Source organism: Rhinopithecus roxellana, chromosome 10 (genome assembly GCF_007565055.1).
Source record: "Rhinopithecus roxellana isolate Shanxi Qingling chromosome 10, ASM756505v1, whole genome shotgun sequence".
NCBI classification, from domain to species: Eukaryota; Metazoa; Chordata; class Mammalia; order Primates; family Cercopithecidae; genus Rhinopithecus; species Rhinopithecus roxellana.
This window is the reverse complement of record NC_044558.1, coordinates 28,666,529-28,693,748: the sequence shown is the minus strand read 5'-3', so window position 1 is coordinate 28,693,748 and position 27,220 is coordinate 28,666,529. Positions and strand designations below refer to the sequence as shown.

Here is a 27,220-nt window from a genome sequence, read left to right as displayed (position 1 = left end):
GTCTCTGGTATTTCTTCATAGCAGTGTAAAAATGGACTAATATACCATTTTAGGAAAAAAGCAGCAAGATACAATATTCAATGTAAAGTTACATAGAAGTTATACACAAGTACAAGTTACCTATTAAATATAACACACAATCTTCCACTGGCATTTTGGGAGGAGGAGGCAGCATGTAGTAGCAGAGAACCTGGTTGGTTCAAGAACTTAGTTTTGGCTAAGTTTTGAATCCTGCCCTGCTACTTGGCAGTTGAATAATCTTGGTTAATAAATCTCTCTATCTTCAATTTCTGAAACTGTTTTACCTCTCTGTAGAAGCCATGCTTAAAAAAAAAAAAATCACTTTGCTTGGTGCTTGAAAACTCAGTTTCTGTCTGTGCATTACTAGGTGCATACTCAGTCAATGGTGACTATTAGGACAATCAAGCCCCAGTGCATAAATTGGCATTTCAAGCCCACAGGGGAGGGGCCTCTCACCAAAAGGTTCTCTGGCCAGAGTTTTCCTTGTCCTCACACAATCAAAAGCAGACATAAGTAGCCCAAGAGACGATGACAAGCAGATGAAGTCTAGCTTCCCAAGCTGCTCTATCACCCTCTTCTTATTAAGGGACATTCTCTCCTTCAGGAGCGGTGGGTGACAATGATCCTGGGCAGAGATGGTAAAGTCATCTCAGCATTCATTCACAAGGACCCAGGTGATCCACATGCAATTTGTCCATTATATTTGTTTCCTATGGCTGCTGTAACAAATGACCACAAACTGGGTGACTGAAAACAACAGAAATTTATTTGCTCACAGTTTTAGGGGCTTCAAGTCTGAAATCAAGGTATTAGAGGGCCATGCTGTTATTGAATGCTCTCAGAGAGAGTCTGTTCCATGCCTTTCTCTTAGTTTCTGGTGTTGCCCGCGATCCTCAGTGTTCCTAGGCTTATAGATGTATCACTCTAATCTCTGCCTCCATTGCCACATGGTGTTCTCCTTGTGTCTCTCTTTCTCTTCTCTTCTAAGGACACTGGTCTCTTCTCTTCTAAGGTACTACTTCAGTATGACCTCACCTTAACTTGATGAGATCTTCAAAAAAAAAAAAAAGTGATCTATTTCCAAAGAAGTCACATTTGCAGACAGGTACCAAGGGTTAGGACATATGGTATGGGGCACATGATTCGACCCAAAGCATACATTCTCTACTTTTGAGTTTAAAAAATACATTTCTAATTTCTTATTGCAGGTACATTTTTTTCTCTTTTCACCAACACCAATTATTTTGTACTCAGTCATTTTCCTATGCTTTATAAAAACATGAATTTTTATGTTTTGGGAAACATATTCAAAAGTTGTCAGTGTAGGCTGGACATGGTGGCTCATGCCCATAATCCCAGCACTTTGGGAGGCCAAGGTGGGCAGATCATGTGAGGCCAGGAGTTCAAGACCAGCCTGGCCAACACGGCAAAACTCCATCTGTACTAAAAATACAAAAAATTAGCTGGGCATGGTTGCGTCCACCTGTAGTACCAACTACTCAAGAGGCTGAGGCAGGAGAATCATGTGAATTCGGAAGGCAGAGGTTTCAGTGAGGCGAGATCGTGCCACTGCACTCCAACCTGGGTGACAGAGCAAGACTTCATCTCCAAAAATAAAATTAAAAAAAAGTTTCCAGTGTAAATCATTCCTCAGTAAACGAATAGCTTTTTTCTAGAATCTCAGAATTTTACTTACCATTTGTTTTTGTTTTTGTTTTGAGATAGGGTCTTACTCTGTTGCCCAGGCTGAATTGCAGTGGCACTGTCACAGTTCACTGTAGCCTTGACTTCCTGGGCTCAAGCAATCCTCCCACCTCAATCTCCTGAGCAGCTGGGACTAAAGGCATGTGCCACCATGATAGGCTGGTTTTAAAATTTTTTATAGAGATGGGATCTTGCTATGTTGCCCAGACTGGTCTCAAACTCTTGGGCTCAAGCTATCCTCCTGCTGTGGCCTCCTAAAGTGTTGGGATTATAGGTGTGAGCCATTGTGCCCAGCCCTTTCTTTTTTAAATAAAATATTCTCCTCTACATTTTTTTAGATGCATATTTCTTATAAAAGACAGTATCAACACCTTGCAATATATAATTACTTTTTAAAAAATGAATGTGTCAAGCTAGCAATTTCTAATAACCAATCCCATGTATACTAGCTCATAATTTCAAGTTGTACATCTGAGATCAAATTAAGCACAGAAACTCTACTTCTTCCTAATCATTTTTTTTTTTATTGTAAGCAAAAGTTTGGAATTTGAACCATGTCTCCAACCTGGAATCTATGTTGTTTTCATAGTCTTGGAAATAGACATTCCCGAACTGTTGATGTGAACTGATCACCATCACCAAAATATAACCTTTGAAGGATTCACTAGACTAGCATAATTAATAGTAAACTGATATAGCTTTCATTTTCTTTTTAAATAATGCTCAGACTCTAAAGAATCTGCACTGGAAGATATCACCACTACAATAACCATGCTGCCGCTAACTCTGCAAAAATACACTATTTTAGTGGCTGTGATGGAATGATACCAAAAAGGAGAGAAGAAAATGAGAATAAGAAGGGTGCTTTCCAGTTCAAGTCCTTTAAATTTTGTAAAAAATAGAGTAGTGCAAATTGACCCTATTTAGATAAAAGGTAATCTATTGCCTTTTCATAAAGTAACAATTCTTTTGCTCTCTCTCATATGTTCATACTCTTTCCAAATCTTTGGTAAGCAGAATTCTATTAATAAGATGGTTTTCAAGACTCTACCCTCTCCTGCACACATGCCCTATGTAAGCCTTCTCCTTGAGTATGGGAAAGAGCTGTGACTATAATGGATTGTGCTATGTGGCAAAGGTGAAAGGATTTTGCAGATATAATTAAAGTCCCAAATAAGTTGTGTTTCAATTCATCCAAAGGGAGACTGTCCTGGGTGAGCCCAGTTGAAAGCCCTTAAAACATGACTAGGCCCTTCCTGAGATGAGAGAGTTGTTCCACTGGACTTGAAGAAGCAGTCACGTTGTAAACTGCATATGGAAGTGTCATCTTTAGGAACTGAGGGTCTCAGGCCTATAACTTAAAGGAACAGAATTTCTGCCAAGAAGTCTGAAAGAGCTTGGAAAAAAGCCTTGTTTCCCTCTTCTGTGGTCTAGTTGACATTTTGATGGCAGCCTTGCGAGACCCTGAGCAGAGGACCCTGTTAGGCTGTGCTTGGATTTCTAATCCATGTAAACTGTGAGATAATAAATGTGTGTTGTTTTAAGCCACTAAGATTGTAGCAAATGTTTTTAACAAATGTTATTTTTTTAGAATAGGTTTAGATTTACAGAAACGTTAAGATAGTACAGAGATTTCTCATATAGCTCATACCTAATTTCCCCTATTATTAACATCTACATTAATATGGCACATTTATTACAATGGATGGACCAATATAAATACATTATTATTAACTAGAGTCCATACTTTATTCAGATTTTCTGAGTTTTTCTGTTCCAGGACACCACATTACATTTAGTTGTCATGTGTCCTTTGGCTTCTCTTGGCTGTGACAATTTCTCAGACTTTCTTTGTTCTTGATGACCTTGACAGTTTTGAGAAGTACTGGTCAAGTATTTTCAAAATGTCTCTAAATTGGGATTTGTCTGATATTTTTCTCATAGTTACATTAGGGCTATGAGTTCTGCAGAGGAATAGCTTGTGGTAAACTTTTATGCAGCAATAGAAAACTAATGTATCTCTACAAGTCAATTTTTTATACATATTTATAATAGAGAAACATAGTATCTAAAATTATTTCAAACCAAAAATAATTATTTAGTACCTGCTCTATAGGAGCAATACATATTAAATGTCAATTTCTGCCACCAAAGAATATAGGATAATCTGAAAGAGTAAGGCAAATAACTGGAACATACGAATAAAATTAGCAAGTGCTATATGCATGAGGCTTATGGAGAATTCCAAGGACAGGGAGACTCTGATCAAAGAAGCAGGGAAAATATCACAAATATGTTAATGAGGTCTCAGCAATACTTTATAGTCAAAGCAAATTAGCCATATGAAGATATTCAAAAGGATTTCTCACATTCAAGATTATCAGTTGGATTGCCATCAACATTTCTGTCCCAGGTTCACAAGCAACTTCTGTTGCAAAAATATGAGGGATTAGTAATAACATCAAGGGTGTGGATATGTGGTAGCATTTGGAAGTAGGCAGTAGAGTTAGCTCTGTCTTTGGTAATGAAAACCTATTTATTTTCATCTCCTTCTTTTCACTACCACAACACATAGCCAATTGCCCTACATCTTGTTAAGTGCATGAGCTGTAATTCTACTTGTCCTCTTATGGGAGAGAACAGTTCACGCTCACTGCTTTCACATTCTCACTCTGTTTCCTCACTTCTTAACTCCCCATCCTGCACCCTGCAAGTTGGTGCTCTCTAATGAAACAAGGCTTTCCAAGGTCAAAAAAGAGCTCTAAATCTACTGGCCTTTTTTTCAGTCATAATCTTCTGTGATCTATCTGAAGCATTTGCCATGCCTGGGTGCTTATATGTCTAGTTATTTCTTTAATGATCCAAAAAGAAAAAAAAATTAAGTTGGGTCTCACTTTGTTTCTTAAAGTCCACAAAGGGTTACAGTTTTCAGCATAAAACCTGCTTGGGATGGCATTAAAAGTTCTTAGAAAATTGAGTCACATGCTTTCTCTTCCAGCCATACCACTAAATGCGTACTATAGTAAGAGTTGTAGGATATACAATATATTGCACACCAAGCAATTACACCAACCTCACTGTTAACCACAAAACGCTGATGATACTCACTTCATTCAGTGTGGAATAACTTTTTACCAACTCTCTGGTTATGCAAATCCTTCTGTGATTCATGGCACAGTCTAGAGGTTATCTTTTTATTAACTCCCTTTCTGTCATTCCCATGCCGGTTCTACTTCCTCTGAGCTTAGCTCACTTGTATCTCTCTTTAATATTTACTTCAATAAACCCTGTACTAAAATGTATTCTGCATAACATCTTTGAGACTTTCTACTCCCCTATAAAATTGGGATCATAAGTGTATGGGGTTAGCAAAATTATAATTCAATATACAGATGATGGCCTGTACTAAGCACTCGGAAAATGATAGGAATGGTGATGATAAGGATGAAGTCTGCTCCTTCTGCCCCATTAGACTGAAAACACTATAAGGGTAGATTGCCTGCTTTAATCATTTTTGTTTCTTTTTTTAATTTAAAATTTTTAATGGGCAGCCTCTGGAGCTGGAGTGGGCTCAGAGACTCCCTATTTTTTGTTTCTTCCAAACTTTAAGCAGTACTTTCAAAAACATTCTTTCACATGGAAATGACTATTGTTTCTCTGGAACGCTCTATTTAGCTTCCATGACACATTGCTGTTCTACTTTACCCAATACTCTTTGACAGCTCATTTATCTCTTCATCAACTTCTCTACTCTTCCATGAGTTTTGTATTTTAGGAATTTATCACTGGATTTCTCTCTTTTTTTTTCCCCCTTCTATGTAGTCTTACTAATAACATATATCCACTCTTATTTAATACAACCTAAACTTGTATGTGGTCAAAGAAATCTCAATTTCTAAAACTGAACTCTTTCTTGTATTCTCCAATCCCTACAGGGCATAACCCTGGAATGGTTACCCAGCTTCTCTGAAATTATATATCATTTTCTCTTTTCTACACACCTTCAGACCCAGCCTGTCAACAGCATGTCCACAGAGTCTGTCACATCTGCACTTTTGCTAGCAGTTTAGTCTTTCATTATCTCAAGCTACTGTTCCTTCAATTCCCTCTGTCCTGCCTGTCTCTCCCAATCCATTCTACCCACACACTGCTGCCAGATTGATACTACCAAAACAAAACTGTAATTATGTTACTTCTGGGTTTGAATATCTTGAATGGTTCCTGGCACCTCTTTAACTATTAAATAAAGTCTAAACTCATCTTGATATTGATGGACCTCCCTAACCTAATTCCAAATTACTCTATGATGACTCCTCTACACATCTCTCACAAGTTTCATTATGCATCACATTCTTATGTTGTTACTGTTTCCATGCATATCCTATTTCTCTTATCAGATTGTAAGAATGATGACTTATTCTGTTTTATATCTTACCATCAAGCTGTTTATCCATGACACAAACATTTGCTCACTGTTTTATCCTTGTAGGGCAGATAGCATGTAGTTGGCACTATGTAGGAATGGGTCAACCTCTACAGTTATCTTAAAAATCTAGTAAGGAAGACATGAGCTTATAATGATACCACTCAGTGGAAGATGAAAAGTATATTAAATGAGTAATGCTGATATTTGGCAGAAACTTTATAGAAGAGCTAGCATTTGAATTGAGTCTTAGTCTTTTAGGACAGGGAGCTTTGAATATGCAGAGATGGGTGTAATGCAGTTTCAGATGTGAGAACATCATGGACTAAGGTAAAATGACAGGAAATGGAAGCATGCATCTGTAGAACAGTAATTAGTTCAGTTCATGAAGTATTGAGTATGTAAAAGACAGGTTGGAAAGGTAGGTTGGGGTTAAACTATAGAGGGGTTTGAATGTCAAATAAAGAAGTTGAAAAGCCAGCTAAGGGGGAAGTACTAAACATTTCTGAACAAGGGACTTGCATGTTCAGAGCTGGGCTCTAAGAAAAATCATCTGAAAGATTTATGTACAATAGGCTGGCCATAAATGGAAAATCGTTGTGGGAACACCTCCTAAGAGACTCTTACAATATAGATGAGGGCTCAAACCAGAACAATGACAGTGGACACAGAGTAGAGAGAGGACAGAAAATTAGGAAATATGACTTGCTAACTAGTTGGACAATGGGGGTCCAAAAGTGGGTATAATTAAATATAAGCTCTGGTATTGAGCTTCAGAGTCCAGAAACATGCATGTGTTTGTTTTGTTGGGGGAAAAAGAAAAGAAGGTGAATTTAGCTCTGGATATACTGAATTTCAATTGCTAATGGGTATATAGATGAACAAATCTAAAAGAGAGCTTTAAAAATCCATTTCATTGGCTAGGCACGGTGGCTCATGCCTGTAATCCCAGCACTTTGGGAGGCCAAGGCAGGCGGATCATGAGGTCAGGAGATCGAGACCATCCAGGCTAACACGGTGAAACTCCATCTATACTAAAAATACAAAAATAGCCGGTCATGGTGGCGGGCGCCTGCAGTCCCAGCTACTTGGGAGGCTGAGGCAGGAGAATGGCATGAACCCAGGAGGCAGAGCTTTCAGTGAGCCGAGATTGTGCCACTGCACTCCAGACTGGGCAACAGAGTGAGAGTCCATCTCAAAAAAAGAAAAACAAAATCCATTTCATTGTTATTTCATATTTTCTTACTAAGAATGCTGAACATGTTTACATGAACTTAGCCATTCATATCTTCTTTCATTTAGTGTCTATTAAAAATCTTTTGCTCATATTTGTATTGAATTGTAAGAAGTCTTAAAATATATATATTATGGAAATGACTTCTATGTCATTATATATATTTATATATTCATTATATATTTATATATATATAAAATGAATATTCTCTCCCATTTTGTGACTAGCCGTTTTTTGTATTTCCTTAATGGTATATTTACAAAGCAGAAGTCTTGACCCCTTGAAAAATTCTAACTTATCAAGTTTTTCTTTTACACTTAACGATTCTGGTGACCTCTTAAGAAAATCTTTGTCTATATGAAGGTCATGAAATTACTGTCTATATTTTCCTCTAGAAGTTTTACAGTTTTAAGTTTTACATTTAGGTCTACAACCCATTGTGAGTTACCAGGGAATTGCACATTAAAACCACAATGATATATTCTATACACCTACTAGAGTAACTAAAATGAAAAAGACTATACAAATCCAAGTGTTAGCAAGGATGTAGAGCAACTAGAACTCTCATACATCACCTGTGGAGATATAAATAATAAAACCACTTTAAAAAACAGATTGGCAGTTCTTTTTTATAAAGTAAGACAAATATACTTCTATACTACCAGACATAGTAATTCTATACCTAGGTACTTCCTAAGAGAAACGAAAACATAAATAAATCTATGTCCTCTTAAAGAGTTGCCCAAAAATATTTATTGCAACTTTATCCTTAAAAGCCCCAAACTAGGCCAGGCGCAGTGGCTCATGCCTGTAATCCCAGCACTTTGGGAGGCCGAGGCGGGTGGATCACGAGGTCAAAAGAAAGAGACCATCCTAGCCAACAGGGTGAAACACAAAAATTAGCTGGGCATGGTGACATGTGCCTGTAGTCCCAGCTACTCAAGAGGCTGAGGCAGAAGAATTACTTGAACCGGGAAGGTGGAGGTTACAGTGAGCCGAGATTGCGCCACTGCACTCCAGCCTGGCGACAGAGCGAGACTCCATCTCAAAAAAAAAAAAAAGCCCCAAACTAGAAATAACCTAAATATCTATCAACAAATACATGGATAAGCAACTCATGGATATCCATTCAATGAAATGAAATGTTACTCAGCAATAAAAAGAAATGGACTACTGAAACATGCCACATGAATCGCAAAAGCATTGCGCGAAGTGAAAGAAATCAGATACAGAATACGTGCATGGTTCCATTTTAATTAAATGCTGGAACAGTTATAACTAATTTGTAGTAACAGAAAAGCAGATTAATTACTGCCCATAACTAAAGGTAGTAGGGCAGCAATTGCTAGAAAGGAACTAGAAGCAATTTTTGGGGGTGATGATTACATTGCTTTTATATGACAAAAAGCACAGAACTATACATTTTCAATGGGTGCATCTTATTATATGTAAACCATTCTTCGATAAAGTTAATTTAACAAAAGAGGAGCATTCAACAGAGATATCAAGTTTGAGGATTGAGTTTTGAGTGTGATTTACATAAAGATAGTATTGGAAATCCTGAAATTACAAATAAATCATAGAGGTAGAAGAATGTCAGAGGCAGAGGCTTAGAGAGTACCCACCTCTAGGCAATTGGAGGAGGCAGCGAGAAAGAGAAAGAATGTTAGAAGGAAAGAAAGGTGTTAAAAGGAAAGAAAGAAAGAATGTTAGAAGGAAAGAGAATTGAGTATCAAAGCCAAAGGAGAAGAGATTTTTCAATAACAGTAAGATACGTTGTATGGGGTGCCTTGTGCATATAGGTCCAACTATCCCTGCCTAAGGGAATGGCCAAATCAAGTAATCCAGATTAGAGGCAAGGCGGCATCAATCTCCAATGGAAGATAACAGTAGCACAGCTGACCTTGGGAAACTGCCTATATGTTTTCCTGTAATTGCAGCACCAGTAAAATCCTGCAGGGCTCAGCTGCTAGAAAGATTATTACATTCAAGCTCTTGTGGAAGTGCCTTGCCTTTCACATCAATAGCACTGGTGCTTAAGACTACTGAATGCAAAATAGCAAAACAGATTCACTACTGATGGGGGCCTGGAAGGCAGCCAGGTAAATCGCATTAGAGCTACATTAGCAGATCTGGAAAAGAAAGGTGGATGAGTGACAGCAGCTGTAGAAAGGTGAGGTGACAGAACAGTTCCAATCAGTGTGGGCAGAATATGGCTGTCAAGGCCATGTGGAAGCACCACTTCAAATGATATCGATGGTCGTGGTGATATTGACAACATAGCTGAAAAGAGGAACTGCTGTGCTTTGTGTGCCTGATAGGGCGAAACACAGAAATCTACACAAGTTTCCTATAAACAGCTACTCAGCAAAGCAAACCTCACACATGTACCCACTGGGGGAAATGCCACTGTAACAGTGTATCCAGCTTTCTTTTGAACTGTATCAGTGAAAACACAGGAAACTGGGCTATGTTAGATAACAATCATCGTATGAAATGAACCAATCTTATTTTCTGGATGTGTCAATACAATTCATTATTTTTAAAACAAAAAGTTGAAGCTATCACTGAGTACCTGATCTCCACTTGGAACAAACATGCTTGGGGGTGAGGACACTGTTTAGCTGGAGGACCAATTTGGTGGCTGCTTGCATCTTGACTCTGAATTAGATGGGGCTACCACGAGATGGATAGAGAAAAAATTAAACAATGAACATTTTAAAACAGCATGGGCAAGGAGGAACGAAAGGGAACAAAAGATGATAATGTTAGAGAAAGGTCGAGGAAAGGGAGAAAAGAAGTAAAAGGAGAGAGAAAAAGCAAAGATAGATTGCAAAGTAGAGTGCGGTCGAGGGCAAGGCAGAATGGCTCTGGAAGGTTGCCCACCTTTGATTCAGCTTCACAGTGAATGTCGCCTTGATTATTATGTCCTCTCTCACCCTTTTCCCATAAGAGCTCTTTGGATGTCTTTCTTGATAAGTTGATATGAGGGCCTTTGAGCTAAAGGAGAGTAATAATTCTGCCCACCTATGAGCCAGGTTTTGTGCTGGAACTGGAGACACAAAGATGAAAAGACAGTGTGTCCCTGGCTTCAACTAAATACAAAATAATAAAAGTAAAAATTCTAAGCATATGCAAAGTACAAACTTGTTATGGAGGGAGAACTGCTGAGGAATAGTGGATTAGGAAGTTGGCACCAGAAAACAGGAAAAGCTTTAAACAAAAGTAGAGTTCTGAAGGCTAACTAGGAGGAGTCTAGGTAGACAAGCCATGACAAGCAAGGAATTTCAGGCAGAGGAGACAATTTGTATAAAGATCTGGAAGAAAGAAAAACTATGGATAATACATTCAGTAACTGTTAAGAGGTTCTGTCGTGTTGGAGCAAACAGTGTGAGGGTGAACAGTTGCAGAGGAGGCTGGAGCATACGCGAGAGCCAGGTCATAAAGAGCCATTGTTGTCCTGCTAAGACGTTTTAATTTAGAAGTCCTTCTTGCAGAAAAGTTCTGAGTTGTAATGCTGTTGAGGTCCAGAAAAATTATGTGCTTTGATTTAATTCCTTACTATGGCATATACAGCCTTGCACATAGTAGGCGCTCTATAAATATGCAGTGGAAGCTTATGGAATTTGAATGTGGCCATTATATTCCAGACATTGTTTTAAGCACTTTATATGCATGAATACTTTACTACTCACACCTTCCAAGAGGTAAAGTACTATTACTGTCTTTATTTTACAGAGAAATTATATGATTTGTCCAAGGTCATACTCTAGCAATGGCAGAGTCAGAATTTTGAATTTGGGAAGACCAACTTTGTAGCTCATCCTACAAATGACCTCATTTCATAGATTCTCACCGTAGCAAACAATGTTCCCCTGAACCTGGGTTAGTTGCTAATGTTGTCTAAGAATCTCTGAGTGATTAAGACAGCATTATGGATAAATTGCTACCACTATTGGGCTACCTAAGTGTACCAAATAATTTAGGTAGTAATATTTGCTTGATTATAACAGCAGTGTTTTAAATCCACTGCAATAGTTAATAGATTTAAAATCATCTGATCCAAATCCTTACAAAAATAAATTTTTTACATTTTACATTAAATAATAAATTTTTTACATTTTTACATTAAAATAACGTTTTACCTTCAAGGTATTGAACAATATGACTCAATTAATTATAGCTTATTGTCTCTCAATCCCGGCTTTTTTCTGAGTTTCTATGGACAGATATAAACTACTTTCAGAAAATGGCATATTTATCAGTTCAAATATGTTTCTATTATTTGTTGCCTACTATTATCCTTTTTTTTTGTTTGTTTTTAAGAAAAAACTTGTTTGTGTGAAAATGGCTTGAAAGAGAAGAGAAAAAAGGAGAGGGTTCAAGTGGTTTTGAAATTTCTCCAGGGCAGCAGTGTCAATGAAAGTGTTGCTTAGTGAGGAAATCTTTCAATGGGCCAATATTTTCTTAATCTTTATTTCAAAGTTACCTAGGTTCACTTAAAAGACAGGCTGGGGAAACATGTGGACTCAGAAGATATCATGTACAAATCCCTTTATTACAGTATTCTTATAAATGAAAATCAAAACAAACAAAAATAAAGCCAAGCACTAAAAATATAATGATACATCTCATAAATTCCCTCTGGTTTCTGCTTCTAAATTCTTTCCTCAATTTAATAGAAACTGGCACAAACCTGACAGATCAGCAATGCAATAAAAGATCTACATAGTCATGAGTGAGGAGAAAACAGCAGTCTCCCAGCTTCTCTCATTCTGTTGTCTCTGTAGATTTGTTTTTGTAGTCAGTCTTTGCTTAGTGAAAATGTAGTCTTGTAGTTTGCAATGTATCTGCTACGTGGTAAAAACAAAATAGATGTTAAAGCTATTTTAAAGTATATTTGTATGGTATTTCAGCAAGGTAATTCCTGAATTATTTTGGATATAGGTCCAAAATCTTATTCAAGCCCCTAATTTTCCTCAGGTGTGTTTGCTTAATATCTTTGAAATGCTAATGGAATGTAGCTGAATAAAGTTTAGAAACATAGTTGTGATTTTAATTTACTTGGTGGCTTTGTGTGCTTACTGTTACTCTGTGTTACCTATGCTTTGGAAGTTTATAAAAATCCCTCAACACTAGTTTATAAAACAAAATCCAAGGAGACATATAAACAACCTTCCTGAAATGTGGCATCAGTAGAATGTACTTTTGTTAGTTTTCCACCTTGGATAGAGAATGTTGATAGAGTCCTATTGCCCATTGTTTTTTAAAATCAGTATTACCCCAGTTCATAACACATGTTTTATAATATTCCTTTTTTCTGTCTCTAAGTGTAAATAAGAATGTCACATACCTACATATATAATTTTAAATTTAATAAAATGTGTCAGCTATAATATAATGGAGAAATAAGACAGTAATTTATTTAAACAATTCTATTTCAATACAAAAATCTTCAGATGCAGCTATACAATAAGACACAATGAAATAAGCAAATGCTTGAAACTATGTAATACTAAAAAGGATGTTTAGATTTAGAGAAGGCAATCAGAAGAATTTTTAAAAATCAGAAGAAAATCAGAGATTAAAGGCTAGATGGACATTAGAATACAAACTAGACTATTCCATGTATTCATATATGAGAGCCATGCAAAAACACTTTGTGTTTATATGGAAAATAGTTTTAGGTTCAGATAATTACAGAAAGGGTTTCCATCTATATGTATGTCCTATGGGGCTTTTGAGATTTGTGTGGGATTCAGAACAATTCTTCATTTTGTGAAACTGTCCCACACTTCGCAGGATGTGTAGGGTCCTATGACCATGCCCTCTAAATGCCAGGAGTTTCCTGCATGCCCATTTTTTAATATACTGAAAATGACCCCAAAATATTTACACTACGTTGTAGGAGCAGTACCATCTCTATTAAGAACTACTGCTCTGCTGGACGCAATGGCTCACGCCTATAGTTCCAGCACTTTGGGAGGCTGAGGCAAGTGGATCACCCGAGGTCAGGAGTTTGAGACCAGCCTGGCCAACATGATGAAACCCCGTCTCTACTAAAAATACAAAAAATTAGCCGGGCATGTTGGTGAGTGTCTGAAATCCCAGTTACTTGGGAGGCTAAGGCGGAGAATCGCTTGAACCCGGGAGGCGGAGGTTGCAGTGAGCCGGGATTGTGCCACTGCACTCCAGCCTGGGTGACAGAGCAAAACTCTGTCTCAAAAAAACAAAACAAAACAAAACAAAAAACAAAAACTACTGCTCTAGGTGAACTTTCTGCCATAGGATTGTTTTTAATGGTAACTCTTAAAACACACATACACAGTAGTATATATACACACACACACAAACACACACTTTCTGTATTTTGAGCCGAAATTAAGCTACAATTATAAACTAAAGAAGATGATGAAATAAAATAAGACCTTATACATTTAAGTATCTATGTAATACTGCATTTGAACAAGCAATCCTTGGCTAAAAAGTTTTGAAAACTACCGCTTTCTAGATCACAGTTTCTCTGAGCACGGCATAAGGACCACATTGTTTGATATAATGTTAATTTTTGTAATTTGATATCTAAATAGTTGTTTGTAGCAGTAATTAACAGCTCCTCCTCTCTGTTTTGGCTGCCCCATATATTGGAAGGAGAGCTTTGTTTGTCCTCATCCAACACAGTGCCGAGAAGAGAAGATCTGGATTTTATTAATGCCTTTGGTGTCAGACACTTTCAAGATGTGGGGGATACAAAGATATGTAAGAAAATGGTCCTGCCTTTGGCTAATTTACATTTCAGTGAGAAAGGCAGAAACCCCCAGGTAACCAGAACAGTGAGAGATTTGAATGAAGAGCTCTGAAAGGTTGGAGAAGACTCATATATTTCTGCCTTGGGAAATGAGGGAACTTCTCATCCAAGTGGTGACACTTGAACTGGCTCTTGAATGGCAAAAAACAAAACAAAACAAAACAAAGCAAACAAACAAAAAACCCAACAGTGTATCAGGGTTACTGGGGAAGGGGAGTTCAGAAAGACAAAAAATCATGAGGGGAGACACTGGTGTAGTGAAGTGCTGGCTGGTTTTGAGAGGCATTCAGGGTAATTCACATAACTTGAATGCAGGTACAGAATATGTGGTAAAATAGCTCAAGGAGTCAAGAATAATAGGGTGGTTTTTTTATTTGAATGGCTGGGTGAATGAAACTGCCCAAGGAGAGCGTGTAGAATAAAAATGGAATAGGATTAAAAGAGAAACCCCAGAAAACAAGGACCTCTAATATCTATTGGAAGAAAAGATCATAACAAAAGGAGGACCAGTCAGTGAAGGAGAATAAGGAGAGAAGGAAAGAAGAGGAAGAAAGGAGAGTGGTCCTGGAAGTCAAGAGTTTTCAGTAGATGAAAGCCAAAAGTGATAATAATTCAGAAATATCTGCTGAATATTGATAATAACCCTCATAATTGTACATCGGGAAGTATCTGGGGACTTTAGTGAAAACAATTTTAATAGTATGCAAAGGATGGAAATTAGAGTGAAAGGAATTGAGTTGGTAATGGGAGTTGATAAAACAAATGTCAGCGTCCAGATTATGTTTTTAAATAAGTATGGTGGAAATGTGAAGGAAGGAGAGAGAATGATAGCTTGATGGGAGAGGTAAAGTAGGGGGAGAAATTTTTAGAGCATAAATGAAGAAAACTGATATTCCTTAAGAACCTACGATGTATGGAATTTTGCTAGGCATTTTCATATATGTGAATCTTGAGTATGTGTGGTAGGCTACAGGGAATGAAGGAGGGAGAAAGAAGGAGGGAGATAGGACCAAAAAAAAAAAAAAAAAAAAAAAAAAGAGAGAGAGAGAGAGGACGAAATAAGAAACACCAAGAGAGAATTTACCTTCTCTAATACAGAGATCATTGGAGTGGGATTAAAGAATGCAATGCATATGTATTTGGCTGCAAAGTTTCCGGAATTTTCTCAATTTGGGTGACTGACCTGAATAGAGAGTTTTTCTAAAATAGAAATAGACTTGTTAAAGTGACAGCTTGAGTTTAATAATAGCTACCATTTATAGAGCACTTATTCAGTGCCAGACACTCTGCTAACCACTTCACATGCATTGACACCTTTACCAAACAACCCTATGATGGGAGTATTATTTTCATCCCCATTTTATATAGGAGGAAACTGAGAGTCAGAAAAATTAATTAAGATGCCCAAGGTCACAGAGCCAGTATGCAGAGGAGCTAGGGTTTGAACTCTTGTAGTCTATGTCTAGAGCTTGTATTTTTAATTTCTGAATTAAACTGTCTATCCCATAACATTTCTGCATAAATTATACAACTATTCCTAATCCACTTGCTCTTATTCTGGACTAAGAGTCAGGTTCTGGCTATTTGACTTTCTACTGTGCTTAAAGAAAGGTACACTCTACTTCAAAAAGCTCATGAATATCAAAGCCTTAATCACAGCTATTCAGATGACATGAGTTCATGCTTTACAAACCAACCATAGCCCTAGTCATATTGAAATCAAAGTTGCAAAATAAAAAAACATTCTGAAAAACCTTGTCTGCTTCATTTAGATAACAGTGTGAAGAATGAATTGAAAGATAAAAATGCTAAGCATTTACCATTTCCTTCTTTTTTAAAAAAAAAATTTAAGCCCTGTGGTATTATGGATGATATCATCAGGCAATTTGGTTTGAATATGTTTCATGCTGGACTGTGCAGATTACCCAACTAATGACATGCACACTCCTTGCCATTGTGACACCTCTCTTCTTACAAGTGGGAATTTCAAGTGACAGAGTAAAGCTGTTTGCTATCAATTTTGCAAAAACACATCTGCCAGGTAGCCAAGATTTAGTTCAGAAACTGAAATCAATTAATATTCTAATTTGCTACCTGTCATTAGCGTCACAGTATATTATGCCAAGCCAAAAGTGATAACCTTTATATAACATATGCTCTTGAAGGAATTTGATTTTAAGGATGTGTTTTATTTTTGCTTATTATTGCTTTCTGCATATAAATCCTATTAGAAATGTCAATTACACAGGCAGGAAAAATTATGATGGATTAAAATGAAAGTGTAAAATACATACTATTACACACTTTTAATAAATGGCATGGCTTTTATTTATGATGCAGTGTTTTCTAACATTGATTTACCATACCACTTTAAGATTTTAGTTATCTTACTTTTTTCTTCCTATTAAATCAAGGAGAGTGCTAGCAACATAATATTTTTTAAGGGTGGTACTCAGATTCTTTGATATTCTATTATTTTAGGTTGCTGGTCAAAGGCAAATCTCCATGGACAAGCAGATTGTTTATCTGGTCTGATTTCCAGTGCCCAATAAAGGGACAGAGGACGAAGACAATGGTTTGGGAAGGAAAGAGATGAGATTACCCAAGAGAAACAAAAGAAAGGAGAGTTTCATAGATGATTTTTTTCCAGCTGATTGCTTTCCTACTAATGAATAGGGAGGAAAAAATAAAGTAATAGCTGGCTCTGAGTGAGAAAGGCTAAAAGATAGAGGAGTTGTGACCAAAGATAGAAACAATTGCATTTTTGATGTTTATGACATAGTCAAGCATTAAAATGATGCTTTCATAAGTGTTGGAAATTTAAAATGTATGATTTAGTAAGATGCTTAAATTTGTCAGCATATTAAGGCCTCAAAGTCTAAGAGGAGTGGCTCAGGATATAAGTTAAATTGGTAGTCATTAATCCACCCATTCATCAAATATGTATTTAGTGCCTCATATGTTCTGGGCATCAGCATGGATATAACCTTAAATAAAACAGACCCAACATATTGCCTTCATAGAGCTTACATTATTTTGGAAGAAGCTAGAACAGTTTAAAACCAAATAATAAAATACATGATATTTCAGATATTGCTAAGTAATATGGTGGGAAATAAAGCAAGGATGGGGGACAGGAAATACTGGCAAAGGTGGGGTAAGATGAATTTTAAATAGTGTGGTTGGGGAGGTGCCAACATTGGGCAAAGACCAAAAGGAACTGGGTAAATGAGTTAGGCTCGTATAAGGGGAGCATTTCAATCCTATAGTTATCAGCCTTGCCATGTGTCTCATATTGTTTATTCTTCCAGAGAGAAAGATGGTGTTAAAAGCCAAGATATGAATTTGATTTATGTTGTTCATTGTTTTCTCCGCTCCTCTAAAACACATTTCTCCTATGTAAACATTTTGAGAAAATATTCCTTACGTGAAAGTTTGTACCCATAATATATGTATTTGGTTTATGCCTGGATAGTTATGACCTCAAAGTTATATCAAAAGTACCTGGAGTTTGTATATCAGTCCATTATCTCAGCGGTAGAGCAATGACAAGAACTGAGATTTTGTGTTTCCCATTCGAGTGTTTGATGTATTGGACCATCTTCATCTCTACTGGCTCACGAGTCTTCCTGCTAAGAATGGTAATTACTGACAACTGTGCTAAGTGTGTGTCTTAGATCAACTCCAATTTCTTAAAAGTGGACAGACAAATTAACAAGTTGCTAATTAAGAGGAATAAGAAGATGATTCCTTGTATGCTTCATTTAGTTTTTCAGTGTCCTTATAGAATAATTCTCTTATACATGTCATAAATCTCTCATCCGGATTATTTCAACAACCTGCTTTCTCTTCTGCCCTTGCCTTTCTATAGCCTGCTACCCCAGCTTTTTTTTTTTTCCCCCTGTAGCAGGAATAATCTCTTAAAAAAACTCAAGTCAGGGCTGGCACAGTGGTTCACGCCTGTAATCCCAGCACTTTGGGAGGCCAAGGCAGGCAGAGCACCTGAGGTTGGGAGTTCGAGACCAGCCTGACCAACAAGGAGAAAACCCGTCTCTACTCAAAATACAAAAAGTTAGACGGGCGTGGTGGTGCATGCCTGTAATCCCAGCTACTTGGGAGGCTGAGGTAGAAGAATCGCTTGAACCCAGGAGATAGAGGTTGCAGTGAGCTCAGATAGTGCCATTGCATTCCAGCCTGGGCAACAAGAGTGAAACTCTGTCTCAAATAATAATAATAATAACAATAATAATAATAATAATAATAAATAAATAAAATAAAACAAAAAACCCCACCAAAATCAGATCATGGGACACTTTTGCTCAAAAAGGCATTTTATTTCACCCAGTGTAAAATCTAAGTTCTTTAGAACAATTGACAAGACCCCACATGACATGGCTTCTGCTACATTCAAATTCATCTTCTGCCAGTCTCCACCTCGTTCAATCTACTTAAGGCACACTGGGCTTCTTGCTCTTCCAGGTAGATTCTTGCCTAAGGGCCTTTGCCCTATTTGCCAGATTTTGTGATATCTTCTCCTCCACTTCCTTCAGGTCTCCTTATGAAGGAAACCAGCCCTGGTCATCCCCAAAATAACAACTTTTTACGCTTTTCCCCTTCCTGATTACATTTATGCTCTTATATTTTTCCTTACATCATTTATTACTATATATTTTCCTCTTTATTAACTTCTAACTTCTTTTCTCCACTAGAATACAAGCTCTGTGAGTGCTAAATATTTGTTCTCAACATTCGGGAAAGTGACTATACATAGTAAGTGTTCATACTTGAAGAAAAAAGACTAAGTTGTAGTTTAAGATTCAAATGAAATGCAACTGGAACTGAGGCAGAGCAAGATGGAGGAGTAGGACTCTCCAGATACCATCCCCCACAAAATCATAAACTTGAACAACTATCCATGCATGAAAATAACTTCACAAGAGCTATGGAAACCACATGAAAGCTCACAGTAGCTGGTGGTAGCATAATAATAAGAAAAAATGCATTGGAGAGATAGGAAGGACAGTTCTACAACACCTGCATCACTCTTTCCCTAGCCTCAGGCAGCACAGGTGCAGAAAGAGATACTGTCGACTTGGGGGAAAGAGAGGGAAGCGAGCACAGGACTTTGCCTTGGACCCTAGCATTGCACCTGCACAGTAAAACTTAGTACCAGGCAGACCCACGTGGCCTTAAATTCAAGACCTATACCAGTGACTGAGCCTCTAAACTTGCCTTGGTGCCAGGAGGGACCACACAGCCCCAGGCTTCAGGCTTGTACGGAAAACTCGATATCTGGTATGTACCACCACTGGGTTTGTATCAGTGTTCTTGGGCTTCAGGTTGCCCTCAGCAGCAGGCAGCATTAGTGGTCCTTGGCTTCAGCTGTCCCAGTACTGTGCTTGCTATTGTGAACCTCAGGCTTCTGGCAGCACTCTTATGGCCATAATTGCCCTGAGATTCTGAAAGTGCCATGCTGGCCACAGCTGTCCCAGGCTTTGGTCTGCCCCAGTGCCATACCTGCTATAGTGGGCCCTAGGCTTCTGGCAGCACTGCATTGACTTCAGCTGCATCAGGCTGCTAGAGTACCTTAGTGTCCTTCCATTTGCATCTGCCCCAGGCTTCTTGCCCACTCCAGTGCTTCACCTGCCACAGTGAGCCCCAGGTTCTGGCAATGCCATGCTGGCTGCAACTGCCCTGGGCTTCTGATGCACTCTAGCACTATACCCTGCTGCAGGACTTTCCCAGACAAAGCATGTCTATGAAGACTGTGAAGACTGAAGTAAGTGCCTATTTTTTCAAATGCACAGACATTGATACATGATCATAAAGATCAAGGAGTCAGGCAAACATATCACCAAAGGAAAAAAATAAGGTGCAAGTCACTGACCATAAATCAATGGAAAGGTATAAAATGCCTGACAAATAATTCCAAATAACTAAGGAAGCTCAGTGAACTTCAAGAAAACAAAATGAGAAAATAATATGACACCAGGATAAGACATTTAATAGAAGTTTAAATAATAAAAAAGTATCCTTGGAGCTAAAAAATACAATGAATGAAATGAAAAGTGCAGTTGAGAAAAATATAATGAAAGAAAAAAATGCAATAGAGGGTATTAACAGCAGAACTGGTCAAACAGAAGAAATAATCTTTAATTTTGAAGACAGGCTATTTAAAAATAGAGAAGAAAAAAGAATGAGAAGAAATGAAGAAAGCTCATGGGATTTACGGGACAGCATCAACAAAGCAAACAATCAAGCCATAGGAGACAAAAAAGAAGACAGAGACAAAGGGTGGGGAGCTTATTTAAAGTACGCCAGGTGCAGTGGCTCACGCCTGAAATCCCAGTTCTTTAGGATGCTAAGGCAGGTGGATCACTCGAGGTCAGGAGTTCGAGACCAGCTGGGCCAACATGGTGAAACCCCATCTCTACTAAAAATACAAAAAATTAGCTGGGCATGGTGGCGGACACCTGTAATCCTAGCTACCCAGGAGGCTGAGGCAGGAGAATCTCTTGAACCTGGGAGGTGGAGGTTGCAGTGAGCCAAGATCGTGCCACTGCACCTCAGTCTAGGTGACAAGCACAACTCTGTCAAAAAAAAAGACAAAGAAAAAGAAAAAGAAAAAGAAAAAGAAAATAAATAAATAAATAAATAAATAAATAAATAAATAAATAAATGGTAGTGGAAAATTTCTTAAACCTGGAGAAAGATGTAAATATACAGATACACAAAAATCAAAGGTCTCCAATTAAATTCATTCCAAATAAGACTACCCCAAGACATATACTCAAACTGTCAAGGATCAAAGACCAAAAAGAGGATCCTGAGAGCAGCAAGAGAAAAGAAGCAAATAATATATAAGGGAGTTCCAATACATCCAGCAGCCAACTTTTCAACAGAAATTTTATAGGCCAGGAGAGAGTGGAATATTATAAAACATGCTGAAGAAAAAACTGCCAACAGAGAATAGTGTACCCAGCAAAGCTATCTTTCAGAAATAAAGGAGAGATAAAGGCTTTCCTAGACAAACAAAACTTGTGGGAGTTTATTACCACCAGGCCTGTCTTATAAAAATACTAAGGGGAGTTCTTCAAGCTGAAAAAAAAATTGCTAATGATTAACACAAAAACGTTTAAAAGTATAAAACTTGCTGGTTAAAGTAAGTACACAGCCAAATGCAGAATACTATAACACTGTAATCCTGGTGTGTCAATTACTTATAACTGTGGTATGAAGGCCAAAAAACAAAGCGATTAAAAATAGTAATAGCTGCAATAATTTTTAAAGGAATATGTAATATAAAATATGTAAATTTTGACATCAAAAATTTAAAATGTGGACAGTGGAGGAGTAAAATTGTAGAGGTTTTTTCATGATCAAAGTCAATTTGTTATCAGCTTAAAATAACCTGTTATAACTATAGATGTGTTTTGAAAATCTCATGGTAACCACATAGAAGAAACCTCTAGTTGATATACAAAAAATGAAAAGCAAGAAATCAGACATACCACTAGAGAAAAATCATTCCCTTCCCCACAAGAGAAGACAGTATGAGAGAAAAGAGAGGAATAAACAATGTACAAAATAACTAGAAAACAATTAATAATATGGCAGTAGTAACTATTGATAATTACTTTGAATGTAAGTAGGTTAAATTCTCCAATCAAAAGGCATAGAGTGACTGAATGGATTTTAAAAAGATTCGACTAAATGTTGCCTACACTTCACCTGTAAGGACATACAGAATAAAGGAATAAAAAAAGATATCTAATGCAAATGAAAACCAAAACAGAGCATGGATAACTATATGTGTATCAGATCAAATACAATAAAAGGCGAAAGTTGTAAAAAGAAATAAAGGTAATTATATAATGATATAAAATGATCATAAAATATATATAATGATTATATAATGATATATAATGATTATAAAATGGTCAAAATTCAGCAAGAGAATATAATAACTGCAAACATATATGCACCTAACATTGGAGCACCTAAATGTATAAAGCAAATATTAATAGACCTGAAGGGAGAGATCAACTGTAGTACAACAACAGTGACTTAATACCCCATTTTCAGCAATGGACAGATCATCCAGACAGGAAATCAGTAGGGAAACATCACCTAAACTACAATCTGCATCTAATCAACCCAACAGACATATACAGATTATTCTGTCCAACAGCTACAGAATACACATTCTTCTCAACTGCACATGAAACATTCCCCAGAACAGATCATATGTAAGGCCACAAAACAAGTCTTAATAAATTTAAGAAGATTAAAACCATATTAAGTTATTATTTTTTCTGATCACAATGATATAAAACTAGAAATCAAAAACAGAAGGGACTTTAGGAAAAATGCACAAATAATGGAAATTAAACAACATACTCTTGAATAAATAATGGGTCACTGAAGAAATTAAAAAGGAAACAAACATTTCTGGAGACAAAAAATATTTCTTTAGACAAATGGAAAAGAAACACAATATAGCAAAACCTATGGTATACAGCAAAAGCAATTCTAAGAGGGAATTTTACAGAAATAAATGTCTATTTCACAAAAAGAAGAAAAATCTTATATAAATAGCCTAATGTTGAACCTCAAGAAATTAGAAAAACAAAGACAAACTAAGCTTAAATTTAGTAAAAGAAGGAAACAATAAAGATCAGAGCAGAAAGAAATGAAATAGAGACTATAGAAACAACAGAAAAGATCAACAAAACTGAGATAAACAAAACTGGGTTTTTGAAAAGTTAAACAAAATTGACAAATCTTTAGCAAGACTAGCTAAGAGAAAAAAGAGAGAACACTCAAATAAGAAACAAAAAAGGAGATAGTGCAACTGATACAATAGAAATACAAAGGCTCATGGGACTCTTATGAACAATTATATACCAACAAATAGGATAACCAAGAAAACATGGATACATTCCCTGATACATACAACCTACCAAGATTGAATTACAAAGAAATATAATATCTTAATAGATCAGTAATGAGCAAAATGATTGAATCAGTAGTAAAAAGTCTCCCTAAGTGAAGATCTTATATCTTCACTGCTAATCTCTATGAAACACTTGAAGAACTAATACCATTTCTTCTCCAACTCTTCCAAAAATGGAAGAAGGAATACTTCCAAACTCATTTTACAAAGCCAGCAAAGCCCTGATAGCAATGCCAGACAAAGGTACTACAAAATATCAATTACATTCTTCACAGAAATAGAAAAAACAATCTTAAAATTTGTATGGAACCACACAAATCCCTAAATAGCCAAAGTAATCTTGAGCAAAAATAACATTTCTGGAGGTATCACACTAACTGAATTCAAAATATACTACAGGTTATAGTCTTATACTATAGAGCTATAGTAACCAGAACAGCATGGTACAAGCATGAAAACAGACACATAGACAGTGAAACAGAATAGAGAACTCAGAAAGAAATCTACACATTTACTGCCAACTCACTTTCAACAAAAGAGCAAAAAACCCACAATAGAGAAAGAGTAGTCTCTTTAGTAAATGGTGTTGGGAAAACTGGATATCCACATGCATAAGAATGAAACTATATCTCACAACATATACAAAAATCAACTAAAATGAATTAAAGATTTAAATATAGGATTCAAAATTATGAATCTAGAATAAAACACAGGATAAAAGCTTTATGATATGGTCTTGGCAATAACTTTTTGGATATGACCCAAAAAGCACCGTTAATAAAAGCAAATAGATGAATGGGATTATATCAAACTCAATAGCTTCTGCACAGGAGAGGAAACAGTCAACAAAATAAAGGGACAATCTACAGAAGGGGAAAAAATATTTGCAAACTATACACTTGATAAGGGGTTAATATCCAAAATATATAAGGACCTCAAACAGCAAGAAAACAAATAATCCAATCAAAAGAAGGACAAACGACCTGACTAGACATTTCTCAAAAGAAGACATTTAAATGGTCAACAGAAATATGAAAAAAACGCTCAATACCACTAATTATTAAGGCAATGCAAATTAAAGTCACAATGAAATATCAACTCAACCCTGTTAGAATGGCTGGTATCAAAAAATCAAATATAAGTGTTGGCAAGGATATGGAGAAAAGAGAACCCCTGCATACTGTTGGTGGGGATGTAAATTAGTACAATCACTATGGAAAATAGTATGGAGGTTTCTTTAAAAATTAAAACTAGAGGCCGGGAGCGGTGGCTCAAGCCTGTAATCCCAGCACTTTGGGAGGCCCAGACGGGCGGATCACGAGGTCAGGAGATTGAGACCATCCTGGCTAACACGGTGAAACCCCGTATCTACTAAAAAATACAAAAAACTAGCCGGGCGAGGTGGCGGGCGCCTGTAGTCCCAGCTACTCGGGAGGCTGAGGCAGGAGAATGGCGTGAACCCGGGAGGCGGAGCTTGCAGTGAGCTGAGATCCGGCCACTGCACTCCAGCCCGGGCGACAGAGCGAGACTCCGTCTCAAAAAAAAAAAAAAAAAAAAAAAAAAAAAAAAAATTAAAACTAGAACTACCATATGATCCAGCAATCCTACTACCAAGTATGTATCCAAATAAATGAAATCAGTGTGACAAACAGATATCTGCACTCCCATGTTTGTTGCAGCATTTTTCACAATAGCCAAGATATAGAATCAACCCAAGTGTCTATCAGTGGATGAATGGATTGTGGTACATCCACTTGAGAGATACCATTCAGCTATAAAAAATGAAATCCTGGCGTTCGTGACAACATGAATGAGCCTGGTGAACATTGTTAAGTGAAATAATCCAGGCACAGAAACACAAATACTACATGATCTCACTAATATGTGAAATCTAAAAAAGTTGATCTCATCGAAGTGGAGAGTAGAATGGTGGTTACCACTGGCTGTGGTGATTGAGGGGAGGTGGCAATTGGGGAGAGATGTTGGTCTAAGAATACATTTCAGTTAGAGAGGAGAAATAAGTTTGAGAGATCTTTTGTACAACATGATGTTTACTGTCTGCAACATATTTTGATACCTTGTGGAATAACTGAATCCTGTTAATTGATATATGCATAATCTCACATAGTTATTTTTGTGGTGAGAACACTTTATATTCATTCTCTTAATATTTTTCTGGAATACATCATAGATATATTATTAATGATAGCTACCATGTTGTACAACAGTATGATTTTATCTGTCAATGTAAAAATAAAATTAAAAAATTAAATGTCACTGATTAGACTTAGTACTATACTTATCCAAATAAACTTAGGTCCAGTTTTTTTTAAATAACAATAAAGAAACTTTAAAAAATAACAATAAGATTTTTAAATGATGACAAATGAGTGACAGAAAATCAAACTTGCGATATTGAGAAAGCAAACCTTGACTACTGTTCAGAAACAGTCTTTGCAATGAAATAATTTCATAAATGCAAATCCAAAATAAATACAACAGAACCCATAAACATTAATATTCTTGAGAGAAACAGACATCGAAGAAAAGAACCTACCTATATTAAATACAAGCTGCAGACATTTTTTATAAACTGCATTTTCATTTATGAAGTATATTTAAAGACAAAAATAATATTCCATTTCCAAGAATATTTCATTTTATATCGGGATACTATCATTCCCATAATAATAAATTAAATGTAAATTTATAGTATATTAAAAGGAGTTCTGCTTTCTTTCCAATGGATGGGGTGTTTTTCAACCACTTATTTTTACCCAAGTACTAATATAGAATACTCACATGGAATTTTATGCAACTCATTCATAAACTTCTCCTTCAGCTTAGAAAAGGCATCTTCCTTTCCTTCTCCAGGACTGGCTGGCTCTGTGGCATTGCTTGGCAGAACAGTCGCGACAGTGGTGACCGGTGGGGCTGCCAGGGCCTCATGGTGACTCTCGCTCACCATTTTAGGTTCAGGTGAAGCTGTGAGGGGAGGGAAGCAAAGACAGAACAATTCAAAATGGCTTAACTGCTCCCACATCAAAGGCATCCCAGAGATGAAACAACATCAGAGGTGGCACCTGCTCACTGGGTAAATAGTCCATTATTAGCATATCGCTTTGTGTTGGTTCATGAAATATTTATGGAAACACAGAGAGTGAAGAGCTCTTCCCCAGAAGGTAAAGACCAGACATAGTTACTCAATAGTATCCTATTCCAACAATACTGCATATACTGTCAAATCTATTAGTTATATAGCCAATTATTTGCTGTGTAGATTTAACTTTTAAACCATATCTTACCAAAACGTGTATGAAACAATTCTTGACAAAATACATGCTCTATACTTTAAATATTTTGTGTTTTCTAAAAGGAAAAAAAGAGATAAAATATTTGTATTGGAAATGTTGATAAATAACATGCATTCAAAATGCTAGTGACTTTAAAAATGGTTATAAGTAATACTATTCATCATATTGATACTCTAAGATGTTATGAATGTATTACAGTAATTGGTTCTTGAATCTTATTTATTGATGGTAAGTTTTCACCTCAGTCACTTTTCTGACATTTATTGTAAACAATACTCTGATCAATAATTTTCTTGTCTTGTTGGGTAATTTTTTTAAGTCACTATAAATGTGGCATGGTTGATTATATACGTCAAGGTGCTGGTAATGAAACACAACTTATAAGTTTAGTTATTTTACTTTATTTAGCTTATTTAATTAGAATATTTTATTTTATTAATTCATTCAATTGTTCAAAGTATTTGTTTACCTCCCAAATATGCCAAAAAAATTAATAAAGTAATCAATAAAAACATCTTAGCTGTGAATTCAGAAGACATTAGTTCTCATCTTGTTCACTAGCTACCTAAACTTTAACAAGGCATTTGACTTCATAAGTTATCCACCTTCAGAAATATGAAGAACTAAAACCTGCCCTTCCTAAATTTTTCTTAGAACACGTGAAGGTACAAATGTAAGGAAGGTATTCTAAGACAGTAGAAATGAACGTATATTCTCCAATCTAAAAATATTCCGGACTTTGTAATTCTCCTGCATGACT

General features: G+C 36.5%; 1 protein-coding gene across 3 annotated transcripts in view; it reads right to left on the bottom strand.

Moving 5' to 3' along the window:
* SYT1 (synaptotagmin 1) overlaps positions 1-27,220 on the bottom strand; it is a 600,629-nt gene that overhangs the window by 221,099 nt on the left and 352,310 nt on the right. For all 3 annotated transcript variants that reach the window (XM_030939619.1, XM_030939620.1, XM_010380423.2), the window contains one exon: positions 25,949-26,131. In XM_030939619.1, the coding sequence (XP_030795479.1) occupies positions 25,949-26,114 (166 nt within the window). In that variant the 5' untranslated portion in view covers positions 26,115-26,131. The remainder of the gene's footprint in view (positions 1-25,948; positions 26,132-27,220) is intronic.